Below are 26,250 nucleotides of genomic sequence, written 5' to 3'. Positions count from 1 at the left end.
AAATCACTAGTATAGGAGGCTTGTAGAAGGTTGCTATTTTCAACATATTTGCGCTCTAGGTACCTTTAAAATTTAGTTAGACAAATGCCACAAAAATAGAATGTAACATCAAAGATGAGATTGATAGAGTATACTGAATCAACTCTGGATATAGAAAACAATGACAATTATAGACATAACAAATCACTAGTATAGGAGGCTTGTAGAAGGTTGCTATTTTCAACATATTTGCACTCTAGGTACCTTTAAAATTTAGTTAGACAAATGCCACAAAAATAGAATGTAACATCAAAGATGAGATTGATAGAGTATACTGAATCAACTCTGGATATAGAAAACAATGACAATTATAGACATAACAAATCACTAGTATAGGAGGCTTGTAGAAGGTTGCTATTTTCAACATATTTGCACTCTAGGTACCTTTAAAATTTAGTTAGACAAATGCCACAAAAATAGAATGTAACATCAAAGATGAGATTGATAGAGTATACTGAATCAACTCTGGATATAGAAAACAATGACAATTATAGACATAACAAATCACTAGTATAGGAGGCTTGTAGAAGGTTGCTATTTTCAACATATTTGCATTCTAGGTACCTTTAAAATTTAGTTAGACAAATGCCACAAAAATAGAATGTAACATCAAAGATGAGATTGATCAAGTATACTGAATCAACTCTGGATATAGTAAACAATGACAATTGTAGACATAACAAATCACTAGTATGGGAGGCTTGTAGAAGGTTGCTATTTCCAAAAATTTAGTTAGACAAATGCCACAAAAATAGAATGTAACATCAAAGATGAGATTGACAGAGTATACTGAATCAACTCTGACTATGCAAAAGGAAATGTTGACTTCAAGTTCCCAAGGAAATTGAAAATTATATTCTGGCATATATAATAATAATAATAATAATAATAATAATAATAATAATAATAATAATAATAATAATAATAATAATAATAGTAATATTATTACATGCCGGAATATATATTTCAATTTCCTTGGGAACTTAAAGTCAACATTTCCTTTTGCAAATCCAGAGTTGATTCTGTATACTCGATCAATCTCATCTTGGATTTCATATTCTATTTTTCTATCTTGATATTCTATCGATCTCTTTCAAAGCTCTGTTTGAGCCCAAGTGGTTAATGGTACATTTTCGTTTGTTTGCTTTGCAGAAGGAAGAAGAAGAAGAGAACTGGATGCTTTTGGGAGACGGAGAGTAAGGAAGTGATGCTTGTTGGAAAGACAAATTAAAATCAAAACAGCTTAATGTGGGTTGCGGGCAGGAACAAACCAACATTGGTTGTGCTGTCTACATGTCGGCGAACTATAACTCCCCCAAAATCAAGTGAATTTCCCACAAATACCTCCCGTATTTTTTGCCGCTCATGGAGTACTCTGTGTGCCAAGGATGGTCCAATTCCATCATTGGTGGATCTCAGAGTTCTCATGGATTGCAGGCGAACTATACATCCCAGAATCCACAACTCCAAAATGTCCAGGCCAATTCCCCTCAAAACACATCAATATTCAAATGTGGGCATATCGCGTAATCATGCCAAGTTTGGTCCAAATCCAGCCACACACAGGCATACCTATTTTCACTTTTATTACGTGTATAGATTATTATTATCTAATTTGAAACCTAAAGACTATAAAGGAGTAAGTAATAAGCATGTGAGTTGTGACTGTTTTTTCTCCCCCCGCACCTTTCCAGGAGCCTCCTTCAGTCGGTGGAAGAAGCCTTGGAGGAAAGGTGAGCGGAATAATAATAATATTTATTATTATTTATGACTGTCAACTTGAACTGTATGGAGATTTGTAAAAGGACACCATGATATAATGGGTTGACTGGAAAGGCATGTGTCGACAGCTGATTGGCTGAGCCAGCCAGGAGCCAGAATTCCGATTGGCTGCTGTCTCTAGCTTGCTGTTAAGACAAACGGTTTTAACTGCCACTTTCACCTCAGAGAGTGAAGAGAGCGCTGACTGGAAACAGTCCGGAAGGAAATTGCACGAATTCTCCAAAGCCTGATTATTTCTAAGGCAAATGAGGCCTATTTAAAGGCTGTTTAAAAGGACTGTTTATTCCTTTTGGCTGCTGTCTCTGGCTTAGTGCTGAGCCAAACGGTTTTAACTGCCACTTTCACCTCGGAGAGTGAAGAGAGCACTGACTGGAAACAGTCAGGAAGGAAATGGCTGCCAACTCTCCAAAGCCTGATTATTTATAAGGCAAATGATATTTAAAGACCGTATAAAGGGACTATTTATTCCTTATGTTCTCTGTGTAAATTCAGAGAGGCTGCTGTATATATTGTTGCCCTGTTTGAGCTTTTGAACTGAAGTAAAGATACTGTTACTTGTTACACAAGCCTGACCGACACTTTATTATACTGCAGGGTATATCTAGGTTCAGAAACTGTGGCAAAGTGTCTTATTTATTTATATCTACAACCTACAACAAACTGGATGTGTTTCTATCGTCATCGTCATAAAGGGGGTTAGACCGGATGGCCCTTAAGTTTACTTGGTTAGAAATATTCTTCATTTGAAATAATAATAATTTTCAAGGATGGGTGAGAAAGGTGGGATAGAAGTGATGTAATAATAAATAAATCCATTATAATATTATAATATTATATTTATAATGTTACTATCTTATATTATTATAATATTAATTAATATATTATTATTACCATAATAATAATATTGTGATATTATTTTGCAGGAGCCTCACCATCCGCCCAGCCCGCCCTGCTGAACAGGTACAGCCCCGTTTTCCCCAATCCTCCCATTCTTCTTGCCAACTCTTTGCTCTTGTCTGTCCTATTAAATCTCTGCTAACTGTGACCAAGACTCTGCAATGTTTCGGGGATTGGAACCAACTATGTACTTGCCTTTGAGGCAGTCCATTCTATCGCTGGGCTGCTGTGAATTTTCCGGGCTGTTTGGCCATATTCCAGCAGCATTCTCTCCTGACGTTTCTCCTGCATCTGTGACTAACGGCGTCTTCAGAGGTTCTGTTGGCAATGAGGCAAGTGCAGTGTATATATACCCGTGGAATAATGTTCAGGGTGGGAGAAAGAACAGTTAACGCTATCGGGACAGCCGGTCATCCTGAATGATGTATGAGTCAGGTCTCACCTCTCCTGCTCATCCATTAGACCATTTAGTGACTACCAAGCAGCACTAACAAACACGACAGCACAGTCAATCTTATCTGCTGAGTCCCAGCGGCAATAGATCTTTATTTACAGATATCTACAAGGTAAACAGCCTGAGCTGCTCGCACACAACTTGCTTCGTCAAGAACAAATCATGGAGTTTCTTTGTGTCTGTTATCAGTAAACTTTAAGCACATCCCACATTCCACAGTCCATGACACATCTTCCTGCTAGGTAGCTCAAACGGAAGTCTTGATGCTTTGCCCTTCTAGCCATAAATCAATGCTCACTGCAATTAACCACTTGACTGCAGGAATGCTTACCGGAGCGAATACACACACTTACATAGCAACTATGAATTAAACATTTCACTACATAACACAAAAACCATAACAAACACCTCCCAAAAAGAAGGTGCCTTCAGGCAGCAGAGGCCAGGCTATCTCTATACAGAGACCCTCACTGATTGACTTTGCAAACTTCATGGCTACTCAATGCTATTCAAGTTTTCTCATTGCAACATACAGACAAGGGTTCTTTCTCCCACCCAGGACATTATTCCACAGGTATTTATAGACACTCCACTTGCTTCACTGCCAACAGAACCCCTGGAGATGCCATGAGCCACAGATGCAGGCGAAACGTCATGTGAGAGTGCTGCTGGGGCAGGGCCATGCAGCATGGAAAAACTCACAGCAGCCCAGCTCCTTCTCCATCCAACTGGGTCTCCCTTCCTTTGCGCAGCCTCAGAAGGAGCAGCAACTCAGTGATCCCGGAGTGGGTGATATGGACACTCTCCGGAGTGGACCCTTCTGGGACTTCCTCAACCTTGAGTTGGCCTATAAGGCTCCTTGGGAGCACGAAGACGGAGCCGAGTTTTCGGAAGACGAGCACCCAAGAAACCAGACCCTGCTGCCAGGTATAGATATTTTGGGAGGAATTGCTTTGGTTTCGCTGGCCGTCGGGACATGGATGTGCTGGAGAATAATAATAATAATATTAATATTAATAATAATAATAATAATTGTTCTGCCTCCATGCTGAACTAAATGAACTGGAAGGAACCATAGTATGAAGGACAGATCGGACACTGTGTTTGGTAAAACGAAATATTTTGACAAAATCTAACTGACAAAAAATAACTGCCATTTCAGGCTGGCAGGAGACAAGGCTAAGCTCCGCCCCTTTAGAATCTTAAAGGGACAGGGCAGCAGGTAATGTTTTGCCTCCTTGTGGCATGACACTCCCCACCTAAAACTTATCAATAAGTTTTACCCCTTATTAATATCAAATAACTAATGCAAAATATCAACTAATCTAAAACAAACTATAACTGTTCTAACTCGTAGATTCATCATCCCTTTGACTTCCTCTAGTGTTTCATCCTTCAGTTCTCCTGTAGTCTTGTAGACTGATCTAGACGAAATGGCCAGTTAATTATTAATTATTATTAATAATAATAATAACAGCAACAACAACTTTATTCTTATATAATGTAAACACTGAGAGCCAGCATCATGCAGGAGGCTAATAGGAACAGCCATGTATAACCCAGGAACAGCACTGTGTTGTTCGACACCACGAGTACACAAACAAATCTGTCTGGGCAGGTGGCCAGGCAGTGTCAATAATGACAAGGTTCTGTTCCTGGCTTGGAAGTGTGTGTTCCTGTTTCGTTGTGCGGTGCTGACTTGGGCAGAAGTGGTCCTACCTCATTAGGTTTGTTTGTGTGGCAGATACAACATGAAACGTCTGGAGGACTTTTGCAGAGATCCGCATATCTGAATCTCCGCATATCCGGATATCCGCATATTCGGATATCCGCATATCCGGATATTCTCATCCTAGGACTTTTTAAGAAGTTGGTGTTATAAGTTGAAGACCGATCGATATATAGTTAATCTGGTTTTGAAAGACTTGCAGTGTGGAACCCAAATACTTTTCTAACCTGTTTTCCCGGCTTTGGTTTCCCTGGCTTTATAGGCAACACGGATCTGGGTGATACCCCAATTTCCTTGGATTCCCCGAAACCTGCGGACTCGCTCCTTTCCACGGAATGGGCCACCATGAAGAAGAAAGAAGAGGCGACCGTAAGTTGAAAAACCTCAATCTTAGTCTGACCCATTTGTTGGAGGTTGTAGATGTAAATAAATAGAAGGTTTACCACAGTTTTTGAACCATGATATACCCTGTGGTATAATAAAAGTGTCACTCAGGCTTGTGTACCAAGTAACAGTAACTTTAATTCAGTTCGAAAGGTCAAACAGTGCAACAATATATACAGCGATCTCTCTTTACTTCAGTTCGAAAGGTCAAACAGGGCAACAATATATACAGCGATCTCTCTTTACTTCAGTTCGAAAGGTCAACCAGAGCAATATATACAGCGACCTCTCTTTACTTCAGTTCGAAAGGTCAGACAGGGCAACAATATATACAGCAATCTCTCTTTACTTCAGTTCGAAAGGTCAGACAGAGCAATAGTATATACAGCGATCTCTCTTTACTACAGTTCAAAAGGTCAAACAGAGCAACAAGATATATGGCGATCTCTCTTTACTTCAGTTCAAAAGGTCAAACAGGGCAACAATATATACAGCGATCTCTCTTTACTTCAGTTTGAAAGGTCAAACAGGGCAACAATATATACAGCGATCTCTCTTTACTTCAGTTTGAAAGGTCAAACAGGGCAACAATATATACAGCGATCTCTCTTTACTTCAGTTCAGGCAACAATGTATACAGCGATCTCTTTACTTCAGTTCAGGCAACAATATATACAGCAAATTCTTTTTACTTCAGTTCGAAAGCTCAAACAGGGTAACAATATATACAGCGATCTCTACTTCAGTTCGAAAGGTCAAACAGGGCAACAATATATACAGTGAACTCTACTTCAGTTCGAAAGGTCAAACAGGGTAACAATATATACAGCGATTTCTCTGAATTCTTACAGAGAACAGAGGGAATAAACAGTGTATTCTAAGTCCCGTCTTCTTTGCAAAACAATGACGGAATTGTTTATGTTTACGTCTCGTTTTCTCCGCACAGAGGCTGCTCTGCCACGGATTGCCCCCCACCCCAAAAGTCCACGTAAGTCCCGAGCAATTTGCTCTTTTTTGTTGAAATCTGTAATCAAATCCAACATCTTTTGGGAGGGCTTTGATGGTGTCTTCCTTCCCGAGGAATGGACTAGATGGCCTCTAGAGGTCCCGATTCTGTGATTCTTTGAAATCATAGTTAGAAGAGCCCACAAAGGAAGGAGGACACAGTCAAAGTACTCCTGACAGATGGTCATACTTTTTAAAAGTCAAACAAAATGCACCCCGAAAGCTTTCGTTCTCCCTTTTTTCTGTTTTGACAGATGGGAGCCTGTTTCTCCAAAGTCTTCAACGGCTGCCCACTGAAAATTAATTCAGCCACGACGTGGATCCACCCGGAAACGAGAGGTAAGACTCACCTGTATTTTTCAATGCAGATTTTAAATACGCCAATCATTCGATTTAATGCAACTTTCCTTGCGACATAGATCTCTACTTGTTGGTCGGTGCGGAAGAAGGCATTTACACCCTCAACCTGCACGAGTTGCATGAAGACACAATGGAGAAGGTATGCTTCATCATCATCATCCTAAATTATTATTATTATTATTATTATTATTATTATTATTATTATTATTATTATTTCTATATTATTATTATTATTATATTTTATATTACTATATGCATTATATTATTATATTAACAAATATATGTATTATAGATTATTATTATTATATTATTATTATTATATGCATTGTATTATTATATGCATTACAGTATATTATTATATTAACAATTATTATATGTATTATATTTTCTTATATTATTATTATTATATGCATTGTATTTTATTATATGTATTATATTATTATAATTGTACTCTTATATGCATAACATTTTATTATAATATTTATTATTATATGCATTGTATTTTATTATATTATCATATGCATTGTATTTTATTATATTATCATATGCGTGATATTGTTATAATGTTATGATATGCATTCTATTTTGTCATATTATTAGGTGCATTATATTTTCTTATATCATTATATGCATTCTATTTTTATTATATTATCATAGTTATTATATGCACTATATTATTTTATTATTATTATTATATGCATTCTATGCCTTGTATTTTATTATATGCATTGTATTTTATCAAGTTTTTTATTATATGCATTATATTATAATAATTTTACTGTTATATGCATTATATTTTTATTATAGGCCTTACCTTTTATTATATGCATTATATTTTATTAAATTTGTTATTATATGCATTATGTTACAATTTTATTATTATATGCATCGTATTTTTATTATGTTTAATATTATATTCATCTATTATTATTATATTTTTATTATTATATCCATTATATTTTATTTTTATTACTATAGGCATTATATTATTACATTTATCGTTATATGCATATTTTATTATTACATTTATCATTATATGCATATTTTATTATTACATTTATCATTATATGCATATTTTATTATTACATTTATCATTATATGCATATTTTATTATTATATTTATCATTATATGCATATTTTATTATTACATTTATCATTACAGTAGAGTCTCACTTATCCAACATTCTGGATTATCCAACGCATTTTTGTAGTCAATGTTTTCAATATATCGTGATATTTTGATGCTAAATTCGTAAATACAGTAGTTACAACATAACATTACTGCGTATTGAACTACTTTTTCTGTCAAATTTGTTGTATAACATGATGTTTTGGTGCTTAATTTGTAAAATCATAACCTAATTTGATGTTTAATAGGCTTTTCCTTAATCTCTCCTTATTATCCAACATATTCGCTTATCCAACGTTCTGCCGGCCCGTTTATGTTGGATAAGTGAGACTCTACTGTATATGCATATTTTATTATAACATTTATCATTATATGCATATTTATTATTATATTTATCATTATATGCATATTTTATTATATTTATCATTATATGCATATTTTATTATTACATTTATCATTACAGTAGAGTCTCATTTATCCAACATAAACGGGCCGGCAGAAAGTTGGATAAGCGAATACGTTGGATAATAAGGAGGGATTAAGGAAAAGCCTATTAAACATCAAATTAGGTTATGATTTTACAAATTATGCACCAAAACATCATGTTAGACAACAAATTTGACAGAAAAAGTAGTTCTATACGGAGTAATGCTATGTAGTAATTACTGTATTTACGAATTTAGCACCAAAATATCACGATGTATTGAAAACATAGACTACAAAAATGCGTTGGATAATCCAGAACGTTGGATAAGCGAGTGTTGGATAAGTGAGACTCTACTGTATTATTATTATTATTATTATTATTATTATTATTATTATTACTTCAACAAGTTGCCCTTGATGCTCTTTGCTATTATTATTATTTCAGCAAGTTGCCCGTGATGCTGTTTGCTATTATTATTATTATTATTATTATTATTATTATTATTATTATTATTATTATTATCTCAGCAAGTTGCCCATGATGCTCTTTGCTATTATTATTATTATTATTATTATTATTATTATTATTATTATTATTATTTCAACAAATTTCCTTTGATGCTCTTTGCTATTAAAGCCTATTAAACATCAAATTAGGTTATGATTTTACAAATTATGCACCAAAACATCATGTTAGACAACAAATTTGACAGAAAAAGTAGTTCAATACGCAGCAATGCTATGTAGTAATTACTGTATTTACGAATTTAGCACCAAAATATCACGATGTATTGAAAACATAGACTACAAAAATGCGTTGGATAATCCAGAACGTTGGATAAGTGAGTGTTGGATAAGTGAGACTCTACTGTATATGCATATTTTATTATTATATTTATCATTATTATATGCATTATATTTTTATTATATTTATTATTGTACATATATATAATTATTTATATTATCGTTATATGCATTATATAACTTTAGTATTATTATATGTATGGAGATGCTACTTTTTCCTCTCAAAGGAGAGATTATTATCCAAGAAGCCATGGTTCCTCCTTTGCTTTTCCAGCTCCTTCCCCATCGATGCTCTTGGCTCTACTGTATGAACAATGTACTACTGACCTTAGCTGGTGAGTAACCCTTGCAAAACTACAACTCCCAGGATCCCATAGCCTTGACCGGGTGCAAGTTGCTCCAACTTTGCTTTTTTAGGGAAATCTTCCCAGGTGTCTTCCCACAACCTCCTGGGCCTCTTCGAACAACGTCGACAGCTCCAGAAGCGCCAGGTCCCGCTTTCCCTCGCCACCAACCGGCTTACAGAGAGGATCATCCCAAGGTAAGGGAAAAATTCCATCTGGCCATCTGTCGGGAGGGATTGCGTGGGGTCTTCCTGACACTTTTGTGTCCCCCTTTTGGCAGGAAATTTGCACTGTCGGCCAAGATCGCGGACACCAAAGGATGCTTGAAATGCCGTGTAGGTGGGTCTGTGTCTCTTTTGCCCCTTCCCGATACGGAATTCGACCCATACGAGCCCTCCCGACAGATAGCCATCAAAGCCATCTGTCCAACTGGCCATCTTTTGGGACTGCTTCGATGGTGACTGCCTTCATGTTAGCCACTGAAAGGCGGGATATAAATAATAATAATGATAATGATATTAAATATTATTGTTAGTTATTACCAGTAATAATCTATATATATAAAAGAGTGATGGCATCACGGCGACCCACAAAACAACAAAACTACAGGCCCCCCAACCTCGAAATTTGACTAATTTGACTAATAATAATAATAATGTGATACGAAATCCAACATATCTATCTTGTTTGCTGTGTCACAATAAAATAATAATAATACAAAATACATCTTACAATCCTAGACGCTTGGGAAGTGTTCGACTTGTGGTTTTGTGACAGGAAGTCCAGCATATTTATCTTGTTTGCTGTGTCATAATAATAATAATAATAATAATAATAATAATAATAATAATAATAATAATCTATATATATAAAAGAGTGATGGCATCACGGCGACCCACAAAACAACAAAACTACAGGCCCCCCAACCTCGAAATTTGACTAATTTGACTAATAATAATAATAATGTGATACGAAATCCAACATATCTATCTTGTTTGCTGTATCATAATAAAATAATAATAATACAAAATACATCTTACAATCCTAGACGCTTGGGAAGTGTTCGACTTGTGGTTTTGTGACAGGAAGTCCAGCATATCTATCTTGTTTGCTGTGTCATAATAATAATAATAATAATAATAATAATAATAATAATAATAATAATAATTATATAAAAGAGTGATGGCATCACGGCGACCCACAAAACAACAAAACTACAGGCCCCCCAACCTCGAAATTTGACTAATTTGACTAATAATAATAATAATGTGATACGAAATCCAACATATCTATCTTGTTTGCTGTGTCATAATAAAATAATAATAATACAAAATACATCTTACAATCCTAGACGCTTGGGAAGTGTTCGACTTGTGGTTTTGTGACAGGAAGTCCAGCATATCTATCTTGTTTGCTGTGTCATAATAATAATAATAATAATAATCTATATATATAAAAGAGTGATGGCATCACGGCGACCCACAAAACAACAAAACTACAGGCCCCCCAACCTCGAAATTTGACAACACAACCCATCATCCACGCCTCTAGGTTGATACAACACAAAGAAAAGAAAAATAAAGTCCTAATTAGAGGGAGAGAAATAATTGTTTTTATCCAATTGCTGCCAGTTAGAAGGCTCTAAGCCAGGGGTCCCCAAACTAAGGCCCGGGGGCCGGATGCGGCCCTCCAATGTCATTCACCTGGCCCCCACCCTCAGTTTTATAATATAATATTTTTATATCAGTTTTAATAATATAATATATTGTATATACATATAATATTGATAATAATCTTATGTTATACAATATAATACTAATAATAATACCATATAATAATAATATTAATTATATGTTATATATTACATATTATATAATAGTATAGTGGTATAGTTCAATATAGTAATATATAATGCTAATATTGTGTTATGCTAATAATATAATATATTGTATGTACATAAAGCTGCTCTGAGTTACCTTCGGGGTGAGAAGGGTGGGATATAAATGTAGTAAATAAATGCAGTAAACAAATAATTAATTTTAGACTTAGGCTCGGCCAAAATCTGACATGACTTGAAGGCACACAACAACAACAACAACAACAATCCTAATTAACTTGACTATCTCATTGGCCAGTAGCAGGCCCACACTTTCCATTGAAATCCTAATAGGTTTATGTTGGTTAAAATTGTTTTCATTTTTAAATATTGTATTGTTCTTTCGTTATTGTTGTTGCACTACAAATAAGACATGTGTGCAGTATGCATAGGAATTTGTTTGTATTTTTTTTCAAATGATAATTCGGCCCCTCAACAGTCTTAAGGATTGTGGACCGGCCCTCTGCTTAAAAAGTTTGGGGACCCCTGCTCTAAGCTCTGCCCACTTGGTCTCCTAGCAACCCACTCAGCCCAGTGTTAATAAAAGAATAAAAAATAAAATAAATACAAATAATACAATAAAAATAATTAAAAACACTAAAAAAATTAATACAATAAAATACTATAACAAAATAACTAAAAATAATACAACAAAATAATAATAATTTAAAAAGTTACAATAAAATTAATTTAAAAAATACAAATAACGTCAAATAAAAATTCCACAACAACTTTTAACCAATAACACCACCACTTTGCCACAGCAACGCGTAGCCGGGCACAGCTAGTAATATAATATAAATGATAATAATAATAAAAAAATAACAAACACATATAAGAAATAATAAAATAATAAACACATAATTGGGATGTCCACTACCATCTCTAGAATTTTATTCGCCCTGTTTTTTTACAAAATGGAGTGCTGTGTCTAAACATGCTCAGCACCATCACCTGTCTATAACTCCTCCCACACCAAAGCTGGCAAATCAATATACACATAGAATACAAGTTGGCAAATATATATATATTAACAAATAAATAGTGAAAGGCTTGGGAGGTTGTTGTTTTCAATTATATATTGTTAGTTATTATCAGTAATAATATAATATAAATGATAATAAATAATAAACACATATAAGAAATAATAAAATAATGAACACATAATTGGGATGTCCACCACCATCTCTAGAATTTTATCGCCCTGTTCTTCCACAAAATGGAGTCCTGTGTCTAAATACGCTGAGCTTCTGAACTTGCGTCCGTCTCGCCTTGCTTTTCAGTCCGAAATCCATACTCCGGGAGCACTTTCCTGTGTGCCGCCCTGCCCTCCAGCCTGGCCTTGCTGCAGTGGTACGAACCGCTCCAGAAGTTCATGCTCTTGAAGGTAAGAGCTGCTAATTATATATATATATATATGGATGGCTGCTAACTATATATATATATATATATATATATATATATATATATATATATATATCGATCGATCGATCGATCGATAGATACTCTGGGAATCTAAGCTGAGCCTGGGAGAGGAATGCCTCCGCATTACATCTGATTTTGTGCCAATGGCTGCTAATTATATATATATATATATATGGATGGCTGCTAACTATATATATATATATATATATATATATATATATATATATATCGATCGATCGATCGATAGATACTCTGGGAATCTAAGCTGAGCCTGGGAGAGGAATGCCTCCGCATTACATCTGATTTTGTGCCAATGGCTGCTAATTATATATATATAATATATATATAATATGACGATAACTACTCTGGGAATCTAAGCTGAGCCTAGGAGAGGAATGCCTCCGCATTACATCTGATGTGTGCCAGTGGGTGTTAATAATAATAATATATATATACAGTAGAGTCTCACTTATCCAACATTCGCTTATCCAACGTTCTGGATTATCCAACGCATTTTGGTAGTCAATGTTTTCAATACATCATGATATTTTGGTGCTAAATTCGTAAATACAGTAATTACTACATAGCATTACTGCGTTCTGAACTACGTTTTCTGTCAAATTTGTTGTATAACATGATGTTTTGGTGCTTAATTTGTAAAATTAAGCATTACGTCTGATTTTGTGCCAATGGCTGCTATATATATATATATATAGATATAGATATAGATATATAGATATATATATGATAACTACTCTGGGAATCTAAGCTGAGCCTGGGAGAGGAGTGCCTCCGCATTACATCGGATGTGTGCCAATGGGTGTTGATAATAATATTAATGTATATATTAATAACAATTGCTACTTTGGGAATCTAAGCTGAGCCTGGGAGAGGAGTGCCTCTGCATTACATCTGATGTGTGCCAATGGGTGTCGATAATATTTATATATATATATATATATACATACACACACACACACACACACACACACACACACCCATGAATAATGATCGCTACTCTAGGAATTTAAGCTGAGCCTGGGAGAGGAATGCCTCCGCATTACATCTGATTTGTGCCAATGGCTGCTAATTATATACATATATATTAATGACAATAGCTACTCTGGGAATCTAAGCTGAGCCTGGGAGAGGAGTGCCTCACGCATTACATCTGATGTGTGCCAATAGGTGTTGATAATAATATTAACGTATATATTAATAACGATCACTACTTTTGGAATCTAAGCTGAGCCTGGGAGATGAAAGCCTCCCCATTACATCAGATGTGTGCCTATATATATATATATATATATATATATATATATATATATATGACAATAGCTACTCTGGGATCCTAAGCTGAGCCTGGGAGAGGAGTGCCTCCGCATTACATCTGATGTGTGCCAATGTGGGTTAGTAATAACAATAGCTACTCTGGGAATGCCTCCGCATTACATCTGCCAGTGGGTGTATAATAATAATAATAATAATAATAATAATAATAATAATAATAATAATAATAATAATAATAATAATAATATATTGATAGCTACTCTGGGAATCTCAGCTGAGCCTGGGAGAGGAATGCCTCCCCATTACATCAGATGTGTATATAACAATAGCTACTCTGGGAATGCCTCTGCATTACATCTGATGTGTGCCAATGGGTGTATAATAAATAAATATATATATATATATATATATATATATATATATATATATATATAAAGGATAGCTACACTGGGATCCTGAGCTGAGCCTGGGAGAGGAGTGCCTCCGCATTACATCTGATGTGTGCCAATGGGTGTTTTATATATATATGAATAACGATAGCTGCTCTGGGACTCTAAGCTGAGCCTGGGAGAGGAGTGCCTCCGCATTACATCTGATGTGTGCCAAAAGGTGTTAATAATAATATGTATATGTCTATCTATCTATCTATCTATCTATCTATATAAAACAGTTGCTACTCTGGGAATCTAAACTGAGCCTGGGAGAGGAATGCCTCTGCATTACATCTGATGTGTGCCAATGGGTGTTATTTATATATGTATAAATAACGATAGCTACTATGGGAATCTAAGCTGAGCCTGGGAGAGGAGTGCCTCCGCATTACATCTGATGTGTGCCAATGGGTGTTGATAACAATATTAATGTATATATTAATAACAATCGCTACTTTTGGAATCTGAGCTGAGCCTGGGAGAGGAGTGCCTCTGCATTACATCTGATGTGTGCCAATGGGTGTTAATAATAATATTAATATAGATATATATTAATAACGATCACTACTCTGGGTTATCTGAGCTGAGCCTGGGAGAGGAGTGCCTCTGCATTACATCTGATGTGTGCCAATGGGTGTTAATAATAATATTAATATAGATATATATTAATAACGATCACTACTCTGGGTTATCTGAGCTGAGCCTGGGAGAGGAGTGCCTCTGCATTACATCTGATGTGTGCCAATGTGGGTTAGTAATAACAATAGCTACTCTGGGAATGCCTCCGCATTACATCTGCCAGTGGGTGTATAATAATAATAATAATAATAATAATAATAATAATAATAATAATAATAATAATATATTGATAGCTACTCTGGGAATCTAAGCTGAGCCTGGGAGAGGAATGCCTCCCCATTACATCAGATGTGTGCCAATATATATATATATATATATATATATATATATATATATTAATAACAATAGCTACTCTGGGAATGCCTCCGCATTACATCTGATGTGTGCCAATGGGTGTATAATAATATATATAAAACGGTAGCTGCTCTGGGCTCCTAAGCTGAGCCTGGGAGAGGAATGCCTCCCCATTACATCAGATGTGTGCCTATATATATATATATATATATATATATATATATATATTAATAACAATAGCTACTCTGGGAATGCCTCCGCATTACATCTGATGTGTGCCAATGGGTGTATAATAATATATATAAAACGGTAGCTGCTCTGGGCTCCTAAGCTGAGCCTGGGAGAGGAGTGCCTCTGCATTACATCTGATGTGTGCCAATGGGTGTATAATAATATATATAAAACGGTAGCTGCTCTGGGCTCCTAAGCTGAGCCTGGGAGAGGAGTGCCTCTGCATTACATCTGATGTGTGCCAATGGGTGTATAATAATATATATAAAACGGTAGCTGCTCTGGGCTCCTAAGCTGAGCCTGGGAGAGGAATGCCTCCCCATTACATCAGATGTGTGCCAATATATATATATATATATATATATATATATATATATATATATTAATAACAATAGCTACTCTGGGAATGCCTCCGCATTACATCTGATGTGTGCCAATGGGTGTATAATAATATATATAAAACGGTAGCTGCTCTGGGCTCCTAAGCTGAGCCTGGGAGAGGAGTGCCTCTGCATTACATCTGATGTGTGCCAGTGGGTGTGCAGAGAAAGTGTGTTTCCAGCGGTCTCCTCTCTCTCTCCTTCCCAGCACGTCCCAGTGTTGCTGCCCAGTCCCTTGACCTTGTTTGAACTCTTGGTGGTGGAGGCCGAGGAATTCCCGCGGGTCTGCTTGGGGGTCGCGGGGAGTGACCAGCCGGGCTCCGAGCTGCACTTCAGCATCCTTCCGCTCAGCACCGGCCTCGGCACCACAACTCCCTCCGGTACGTTGAGCCTCGGGCGAGTCAAGTGGCAGAGAGTAGCCTTCAAGTGAATCCACTGATCATATTTATTATTATTATTATATTTATAATTATTTATTTATTTTATTATCATATTTATCGATCTCTGTGAACTGCGGCCCTCCAAGTGTTTTGGACTCCCAACTCCCACGATTCCTATTTAGACATTGACCCTTTTGTCCTTGCAGGTCGGCCGCTCGTTTTGGCCAGCCACGTCACGCAGATGGACCGCGACACCGTCCTGGTGTGTTTCGAACGTACGTACATACGTTGCTTCGCTTTTTGGGATGGCAGAGAGCAAGCACATGGCAAAGCGGAAGCGCACAAGTAGATAGTTCAAATCCCCAAAACAATGCAGAGTCTTGGTCACAGAGTTGGCAGAGATTTCATAACACTTCCTCTGGACTTGTATCTCATTCTCACCAGCTTGGATAAGCATATTGAAGTCTGTTTTTCATCCAAACTCACAGAACGGTCTCACTGTCTCAAAGGCAAGTAGTTAGTTCCAATCCTTGAAACAATGCAGAGTCTTGGTCACAGAGTTGGCAGAGATTTCATAGCACAGACTCTGGACTTGTATCTCATTCTCACCAGCTTGGATAAGCACATTGAAGTCTGTCTTTCATCCAAACTCACAGCACGGTCTCACTATCTCAAAGGCAAGTAGTTAGTTCCAATCCCCAAAACACTGCAGAGTCTTGGTCACAGAGTTGGCAGAGATTTCATAACACTTCCTCTGGACTTATATCTCATTCTCACCAGCTTGGATAAGCACATTGAAGTCTGTCTTTCATCCAAACTCACAGCACGGTCTCACTATCTCAAAGGCAAGTAGTTAGTTCCAGTCCCCGAAACAATGCAGAGTCTTGGTCACAGAGTTGGCAGAGATTTCATAGCACAGACTCTGGACTTGTATCTCATTCTCACCAGCTTGGATAAGCATATTGAAGTCTGTCTTTCATCCAAACTCACAGCACGGTCTCACTATCTCAAAGGCAAGTAGTTAGTTCCAATCCCCGAAACAATGCAGAGTCTTGGTCACAGAGTTGGCAGAGATTTCATAGCACAGACTCTGGACTTGTATCTCACTCTCACCAGTTTGGATAAGCACATTGAAGTCTGTCTTTCATCCAAACTCACAGCACTGTCTCACTGTCTCAAAGGCAAGTAGTTAGTTCCAATCCCCAAAACAATGCAGAGTCTTGGTCACAGAGTTGGCAGAGATTTCATAGCACAGACTCTGGACTTGTATCTCATTCTCACCAGTTTGGATAAGCACATTGAAATCTGTCTTTCACCCAAACTCACAGCACGGTCTCACTGTCTCAAAGGCAAGTAGTTAGTTCCAATCCCCAAAACAATGCAGAGTCTTGGTCACAGAGTTGGCAGAGATTTCATAGCACAGACTCTGGACTTGTATCTCATTCTCACCAGTTTGGATAAGCACATTGAAATCTGTCTTTCACCCAAACTCACAGCACGGTCTCACTGTCTCAAAGGCAAGTAGTTAGTTCCAATCCCCAAAACAATGCAGAGTCTTGGTCACAGAGTTGGCAGAGATTTCATAGCACAGACTCTGGACTTGTATCTCATTCTCACCAGCTTGGATAAGCACATTGAAGTCTGTCTTTCATCCAAACTCACAGCACGGTCTCACTGTCTCAAAGGCAAGTAGTTAGTTCCAATCCCCGAAACAATGCAGAGTCTTGGTCACAGAGTTGGCAGAGATTTCATAGCACAGACTCTGGACTTGTATCTCATTCTCACCAGTTTGGATAAGCACATTGAAATCTGTCTTTCACCCAAACTCACAGCACGGTCTCACTGTCTCAAAGGCAAGTAGTTAGTTCCAATCCCCAAAACAATGCAGAGTCTTGGTCACAGAGTTGGCAGAGATTTCATAGCACAGACTCTGGACTTGTATCTCATTCTCACCAGCTTGGATAAGCACATTGAAGTCTGTCTTTCATCCAAACTCACAGCACGGTCTCACTGTCTCAAAGGCAAGTAGTTAGTTCCAGTCCCGGAAACAATGCAGAGTCTTGGTCACAGAGTTGGCAGAGATTTCATAGCACAGACTCTGGACTTGTATCTCATTCTCACCAGCTTGGATAAGCACATTGAAGTCTGTCTTTCATCCAAACTCACAGCACGGTCTCACTATCTCAAAGGCAAGTAGTTAGTTCCAATCCCCAAAACACTGCAGAGTCTTGGTCACAGAGTTGGCAGAGATTTCATAGCACAGACTCTGGACTTGTATCTCATTCTCACCAGCTTGGATAAGCACATTGAAGTCTGTCTTTCATCCAAACTCACAGCACGGTCTCACTGTCTCAAAGGCAAGTAGTTAGTTCCAATCCCCGAAACAATACAGAGTCTTGGTCACAGAGTTGGCAGAGATTTCATAGCACAGACTCTGGACTTGTATCTCATTCTCACCAGTTTGGATAAGCACATTGAAGTCTGTCTTTCATCCAAACTCACAGCACTGTCTCACTGTCTCAAAGGCAAGTAGTTAGTTCCAGTCCCGGAAACAATGCAGAGTCTTGGTCACAGAGTTGGCAGAGATTTCATAGCACAGACTCTGGACTTGTATCTCATTCTCACCAGCTTGGATAAGCACATTGAAGTCTGTCTTTCATCCAAACTCACAGCACGGTCTCACTATCTCAAAGGCAAGTAGTTAGTTCCAATCCCCAAAACAATGCAGAGTCTTGGTCACAGAGTTGGCAGAGATTTCATAGCACAGACTCTGGACTTGTGTCTCATTCTCACCAGCTTGGATAAGCACATTGAAGTCTGTCTTTCATCCAAACTCACAGCACGGTCTCACTGTCTCAAAGGCAAGTAGTTAGTTCCAATCCCAAAACAATGCAGAGTCTTGGTCACAGAGTTGGCAGAGATTTCGTAGCGGAGTACAAGAATAAAATTATTATTATTATTATTATTATTATTATTATTATTATTATTATTATTTTCTACCTGACCATCTCAGTGTCTTTCGGCTCAAGGCCCCCTCTCTTTCTCTCCTTCCCCATAGGCTGCGTGAGGGTGGTCAACCTGCGGGGAGTTCCCCAAGGCACGCTCACGCCGGAGCTCACCTTCAACTTCCCTATCGAGACCATTGGTAGGTTGTTTTTTCCGTTGAGCTTCCCATTCCCACACATTGGTGTCCCTCACCTGGAATGACCCCTGTGTCCTTGAGCCAACAATGTGATGCAGCAGCACAAAAAGCCAATACGATTCTAGCCTGTGTTGGTACAATGCACGCACCTCCAGGTGTTTTGGACTCCAACTCCTACAATTCCTAACAGCCATTATTTATATATATAATATATTATTATTATTATTATTATTATTATTATTATTATTATTATTATTATATATACATATATATAAAAATATAATATAAATAATAATAATGCATTCTAATGCTAATAATAGATACATAGCTGCTTTAAGTCTTCTTTGTGGAGAGAAAAAGGAGGTTATGAATAACAACAACAACAACAACAACAACAAAGGAGACTCAAAGTATCCATGTGTCTGTTGTTGTCATTGTCGTTGTCGTTGTCGTTAATAACAATAATAGACACCTAGTCTCCTTTGTAGAGAGAAAATGTAGGGTAAGAATAACAACAAAAACAACAACAACAACAAAGGAGACTCAAAGTAGCTATGTGTCTATTGTTACTACTACTACTACTACTAATACTAATAATAATAATAATAATAATAATAATAACAATAACAATAACAGACACCTTTGTTGTTGTTGTTGTTCTTGTTGTTGTTGTTATTCTTACCCTACATTTTCTCTCAACAAAGGAGACTCAAAGTAGCTATGTGTCTATTGTTACTACTACTACTACTACTAATACTAATAATAATAATAATAATAATAATAATAATAACAATAACAATAACAATAATAGACACCTAGCTACTTTGAGTCTCCTTTGTGGAGAGAAAATGTAGGGTAAGAATAACAACAACAACAAGAACAACAACAACAACAAAGGAGACTCAAAGTAGCTATGTGTCTATTACTACTACGACTACTACTACTAATAATAATAATAATAACAATAATAGACACCTAGCTACTTTGAGTCTCCTTTGTGGAGAGAAAATGTAGGGTAAGAACAACAACAACAACAACAAAGGAGACTCAAAGTAGCTATGTGTTTATTGTTACTATTATCATTAAAATTAATAAAAATAACAATAATAGACACATAGCTACTTTGAGTCTCCTTTGTGGAGAGAAAAAGTAGGGTATGAATAACAACAACACAACAACAATAACAACAAAGGAGACTCAAAGTAGCTATGTGTCTATTGTTAATAATAATAACAACAACAACAATAGACACATAGCTACTTTGAGTCTCCTTTGTGGAGAGAAAAAATAGGGTATGAATAATAATAATAATAATAATAATAATAATAATAATAATAATAATAATAATAGACACATAACTACTTTGAGTCTCCTTTGTGGAGAGAAAAAGTAGAGTATGAATAATAATAATTATTATTATTATAATTATTATTATTATTATAACAACAACAACAGACACATAACTACTTTGAGTCTCCTTTGTGGAGAGAAAAAGTAGAGTATGAATAATAATAATAATAATAACAGACACATAACTACTTTGAGTCTCCTTTGTGGAGAGAAAAATAGAGTATTAATAATAATAATAATAATAATAATAATAATAATAATAATAATAATAATAATAATAATAGACACATAACTACTTTGAGTCTCCTTTGTGGAGAGAAATAACAGGGTATTACTATTATTATTATTATTAATAATAATAATAATAGACACATAACTACTTTGAGTCTCCTTTGTGGAGAGAAAAAGTAGAGTATGAATTATTATTATTATTATTATTATTATTATTATTATTATAACAACAACAGACACATAACTACTTTGAGTCTCCTTTGTGGAGAGAAAAAATAGGGTATGAATTATGATGATTATTATTACAACAGAGACAACTACTTTGAGTCTCCTTTGTGGAGTGAAATAATAGGGTATGAATAATAATAACAATAATAATAATAATAATAATAATAATAATAATAGACACATAACTACTTTGAGTCTCCTTTGTGGAGAGAAAAAGGAAGGTAATAATAATAATAATAATAATAATAATAATAATAATAATAATAATAACAACAACAACAACAACAACAACAACAACAACAACAACAACAACCACAACAGATTCATAGCTATGAGTCTCTCCTTTCTGGAGAGAAAAAATGGGATATAAATAATATATTTATTTGTTGTTATTGTTGTTGTTGTTGTATTTATTTCTCCGCAGTGTGCCTTCAAGACAGCGTCCTGGCCTTCTGGAAGCACGGCATGCAAGGACGGAGCCTGAAATCCAACGAGGTGAGTTCAACCCTTTCAGATCCTTTCCCATCATCATCCACTTTCCTAACTAACTCTCACCCAGTTCGGGTTCAAGAAGTGTCCCATATTTTGGAATTTTTGGATACTTGTGTATTGATACCATAACCAGATTGACAGGAATTTCCTGCTAAGCTTTGACTTTGTTCCGTGACAGGTAACGCAGGAGGTAACCGATGAGTCCAGAGTATTCCGGGTCTTGGGGGCTCATAGGTGAGTCTTTCAGCAAGTATTATTATTATTATTATTATTATTATTATTATTATTATTATTATTATTATACATTGGAAGCAGTGTTGGAGTTTGTAGATATAAATAAAATAGAAGCATTACCATAGTTTCTGAGCCAAAATATACCCTGCAGTATAATAAAAGTGTCACTCAGGCTTGTGTAACAAATAACAGTAACTTTACTTCCAATCAAAAGATCAAACAGGGCAACAATATATACAGCAATCTCTCTGAATTCACACAGAGAACAAAGGGAATAAACAGTCCTTTTATACAGCCTTTAAATAGGCCTCATTTGCCTTGTAAATAATCAGGCTTTGGAGAATTCGTGAAATTTCCTTCCGGACTGTTTCCAGTCAGCGCTCTCTTCACTCTCCGAGGAGAAAGTGGCAGTTAAAGCCAGAGACAGCAGCCAAAGGGAATAAACAGTCCTTTTAAACAGCCTTTAAATAGGCCTCATTTGCCTTAGAAATAACCAGGCTTCGGAGAGTTCACTGCCATTTCCTTCCCGACTGTTTCCAGTCAGCACTCTCTTCACTCTCCGAGGTGAAAGTGTCAGTTAAAACCGTTTGGCTCAGCACTAAGCCAGAGATAGTAGCCAAAGGGAATAAACAGACCTTTTAAACAGCCTTTAAATAGGCCTCATTTGCCTTAGAAATAATCAGGCTTTGGAGAATTTGTGCAATTTCCTTCCGGACTGTTTCCAGTCAGCGCTCTCTTCACTCTCCGAGGTGAAAGTGGCAGTTGAAACCATTTGGCTCAGCACTAAGCCAGAGACAGCATCCAAAGGGAATAAGCAGTCCTTTTAAACAGCCTTTAAATAGGCCTCATTTGCCTTAGAAATAATCAGGCTTCGGAGAATTCATGCAATTTCCTTCCGGACTGTTTCCAGTCAGCACACTCTTCACTCTCAAAGGTGAAAGTGGCAGTTGAAACCGTTTGGCTCAGCACTAAGCCAGAGACAGCATCCAAAGGGAATAAGCAGTCCTTTTAAACAGCCTTTAAATAGGCCTCATTTGCCTTAGAAATAATCAGGCTTCGGAGAATTCATGCAATTTCCTTCTGTACTGTTTCCAGTCAGCACTCTCTTCACTCTCAAAGGTGAAAGTGGCAGTTGAAACCGTTTGGCTCAGCACTAAGCCAGAGACAGCAGCCAAAGGGAATAAACAGTCAGCACTAAGCCAATCGGAATTCTGGCTCCTGGCTGGCTCAGCCAATCAGCTGTCGACACATTCCTTTCCAGTCAACCCATTATATCATGGTGCCTTTTTCCAAATCCCCACAAGCAGCAGGGTGGCAATCAGGATGGCAGAATTGATTTTAATGACTGTTGATTTTAATGACTGTTTTATTGATGCTGATGTTTTTATTGTTGGGATAGTTGTTTTATTGTTTTGTTGTTGTTATTATATTGTTGTATCGGGCAAGGCCCCATGTAAGCCGCCCCGAGTCCCTTCGGGGAGATGGGGCGGGGTATAAAAATAAAATTATTATTATTATTATTATTATTATTATTATTATTATTATTATTATTAATTGGGTTGGGTTGGATGACCTTTGGGGGCCCCTTCCAACTTTATGACTATGTTTTTCCTCCTCCAAACCCAGGGACATCATTCTCGAAAGCACTCCCACCGACAATCCCACGGCGCACAGCAACCTTTACATCCTGACGGGTCACGAGAGCAGCTACTGAGCGAAAGTTTTGGAAAGTTTCGGAAAAACTCTTCTGAAAGCAGCTACTGAGCGAAAGTTTCAGAAAGTTTCAGAAATTTTCGGGAAAACTCTTCTGAAAGCAGCTACTAAGCGAAAGTTTCGGAAACTTTCGGAAACTTTCGGAAACTTTCAGAAACTTTCGGAAACTTTCGGAAACTTTCGGAAAACTTCTTTTCTGCGATGGAAAGTTTTTGAAAAGTCTCATCGGACGCTTCTCATTGTCATTGTTGTGCCTGTACGGAAGCAGCCACTCCTATGGATGCCGAGAGGACCGACACCGGTTTTTTTGGGATTTTATCGGTATCCGTTCGGGATTTTCCTGAGATTCAGCCGCCTCTCTGAAACGAACGAGGACGGCGTCTTTCTGAGATACTCCCTTCGCAATAAAACGAACCGCTCGTGGTCGTTTTCCCTTCGCAATACGGACCGACCGCTCGTCGTTGTCGTCGGTTTTGGGGGGGATTTTGCCGCCTCCCCGGTTTGATGCCTTAGGTTTTGCTTGACCCGTTTCTTGTTTTGTTTCTCGCCTTCGGTGCATCCCTTTACGCGACAATCTCGGGCCACGACCCTATCCCATCCCTTTGCACTGGAGCTTTAATTTAATATCATTCAGGGCACTTTTTTGGAGATCCAGAGAGTTTATTTTTTGGACGGATAAAGAGAGAGAAAAATAGGTCGCCAACTTTATGTATGCACTGCTGAATCGCTGGATTATTGGGGTGAATATATATATATATATATATATATATATATATATATATATGCAGAGTTATAGGGTCGCGGGGAAATCATTTTCGCGGCCCTTTATCGACTCATTATTGTGCTCCTTTTTCGGACAGGAAATTGATATTATCCCTGGGTTTCTGTGAGTTTTCCGGGCTGTCTGGCCGTGTCCCAGTAGCATTCTCTCCTGACGTTTCGCCCACATCGGGGGAAATCATTTTTGCGGCCCTTTATCAACTCATTATTGTTCTCCTTTTTCGGGCAGGAAATGAATATAATCACCAGATTGCTGGGAGTTTTCTAGGCTTTCTGGCTGTGCCCCAGTAGCATTCTCTCCTGACGTTTCACCCACATCGGGGGAAATCATTTTGTGGCCCTTTATCGACTCATTATTGTGTTCGTTTTTCAGATTGGAAATGAATATAGTCCCTGGATTGCTGGGAGTTTTCTAGGCTGTCTGGCCGTGTCCCAGTAGCATTCTCTCCTGACGTTTCGCCCACATTGGGGGAAATAATTTTGAGGCCCTTTATTGACTCATTATTGTGCTCCTTTTTCGGGCAGGAAATGAATATAATCCCCAGATTGCTGCGAGTTTTCCGAGCTGTCTGGCCATGTCCCAGTAGCATTCTCTCCTGACGTTTCGCCCACATTGGGGGAAATCATTTTGTAGCCCTTTATCGACTCATTATTGTGCTCTTTTCTCAGACAGGAAATGGATATTATCCCCGGATTGCTGTGAGTTTTCTGCTCTGTCTGGCCATGTCCCAGTAGCATTCTCTCCTGACGTTTCGCCCACATCTATGGCCAGACAGCCCAGAAAACTCGCAGCAACCCAGTGATTCTTCTCATGAAAACCTTCAACAAACACAATATAATTTTCCCCTCCAAACTGTTCTGAAAGTCTTAAGGGATTACTATTTTTTTTGCCTTAAAATAATATACATCTTGTTTATATGCAAACGCCAGATATTAACAAACCAGGAATATTTTCCCTTTACTGGCATTAAAATTAACATGGATTGGATTTTCGGCGGGTGCGTCTACATTGCAGAACAGATGCGGTTTGATACCACTTTGGGAATCCTGGGAATTGTAGTTTGACTAAAGCACCAGAATGGCAAAGTGGCAAAGTGGTGTCAAACCGCATTAATTCCACAGTGTAGACGCACCCCTTGTGTGAATGCGCATTAAATTTTGCTTGCCGCTCCGAATTTTTGATGTTACGATGGGGGATGAATGACAACAATAATAAACTATATATTATTATTAATAATAATGTATTTCTTATTATCTAAATTATTATTATTTCTTATTATTTGGGGTTAATAATTATAATAAATTATATAAGAAGAAGAAGTAATAAGAATAATGTATTACTATTTCTTATTAGTAGTATATAATTTATTGTTATTAGTAGAATTTCTCAAATTATATTATAAGACATAATAATAATCATAATGTGTTATTATTTCATATTATTATATAATTTATTATTATCAATCCCCCAATTTATAGTAATATGAGATGAAATAAATATTATAAATTATATAATAATAGGAATAATAATTATTATTATTATCATCATCATCATTATTGCTGGGATTAATAATAATAATGTATTCTTATATAATATAATTTATTATTCTTATTATTTCCCCTGCCGCAATCCCGAACTCTGAGCATCAGGTTCCCCGAAGGCTGCTAATGAATTTATTTTGTTTTTTCTAATGGCGAAAGCTGGAATTTATTGTCCTGAGCAAACAAACTTGAACAGAAAATGAGTATTTATCAAATAAATGGGTATTAAAACAACA

At 36.9% G+C, this 26,250-nt stretch overlaps 1 protein-coding gene across 2 annotated transcripts in view; it reads left to right on the top strand.

The window, feature by feature from the left end:
- Window positions 1-26,250, top strand: part of map4k2 (mitogen-activated protein kinase kinase kinase kinase 2) — a 45,067-nt gene extending 18,817 nt beyond the window's left edge. Inside the window, exons 14-31 of one of the 2 annotated variants that reach the window (XM_062964814.1) lie at window positions 1,192-1,235; window positions 1,734-1,772; window positions 2,745-2,781; window positions 3,925-4,099; window positions 5,164-5,270; window positions 6,232-6,273; window positions 6,545-6,629; window positions 6,710-6,789; window positions 9,284-9,344; window positions 9,427-9,550; window positions 9,634-9,692; window positions 12,513-12,616; window positions 16,131-16,302; window positions 16,509-16,577; window positions 19,361-19,447; window positions 21,678-21,748; window positions 21,924-21,979; window positions 23,606-26,250. In XM_062964814.1, the coding sequence (XP_062820884.1) occupies window positions 1,192-1,235; window positions 1,734-1,772; window positions 2,745-2,781; window positions 3,925-4,099; window positions 5,164-5,270; window positions 6,232-6,273; window positions 6,545-6,629; window positions 6,710-6,789; window positions 9,284-9,344; window positions 9,427-9,550; window positions 9,634-9,692; window positions 12,513-12,616; window positions 16,131-16,302; window positions 16,509-16,577; window positions 19,361-19,447; window positions 21,678-21,748; window positions 21,924-21,979; window positions 23,606-23,693 (1,500 nt within the window). In that variant the 3' untranslated portion in view covers window positions 23,694-26,250. Of the gene's footprint in view, window positions 1-1,191; window positions 1,236-1,733; window positions 1,773-2,744; window positions 2,782-3,924; window positions 4,100-5,163; window positions 5,271-6,231; window positions 6,274-6,544; window positions 6,630-6,709; window positions 6,790-9,283; window positions 9,345-9,426; window positions 9,551-9,633; window positions 9,693-12,512; window positions 12,617-16,130; window positions 16,303-16,508; window positions 16,578-19,360; window positions 19,448-21,677; window positions 21,749-21,923; window positions 21,980-23,605 lie in introns of those variants that run through there. The other variant, XM_062964815.1, reaches the window with a different exon arrangement.

This window comes from Anolis carolinensis, unplaced genomic scaffold, assembly GCF_035594765.1.
Source record: "Anolis carolinensis isolate JA03-04 unplaced genomic scaffold, rAnoCar3.1.pri scaffold_14, whole genome shotgun sequence".
In the NCBI taxonomy this organism is placed as follows: domain Eukaryota; kingdom Metazoa; phylum Chordata; class Lepidosauria; order Squamata; family Dactyloidae; genus Anolis; species Anolis carolinensis.
The sequence above is the reverse complement of the archived record's forward strand: the minus strand, read 5'-3'. Positions and strand labels throughout refer to the sequence as shown.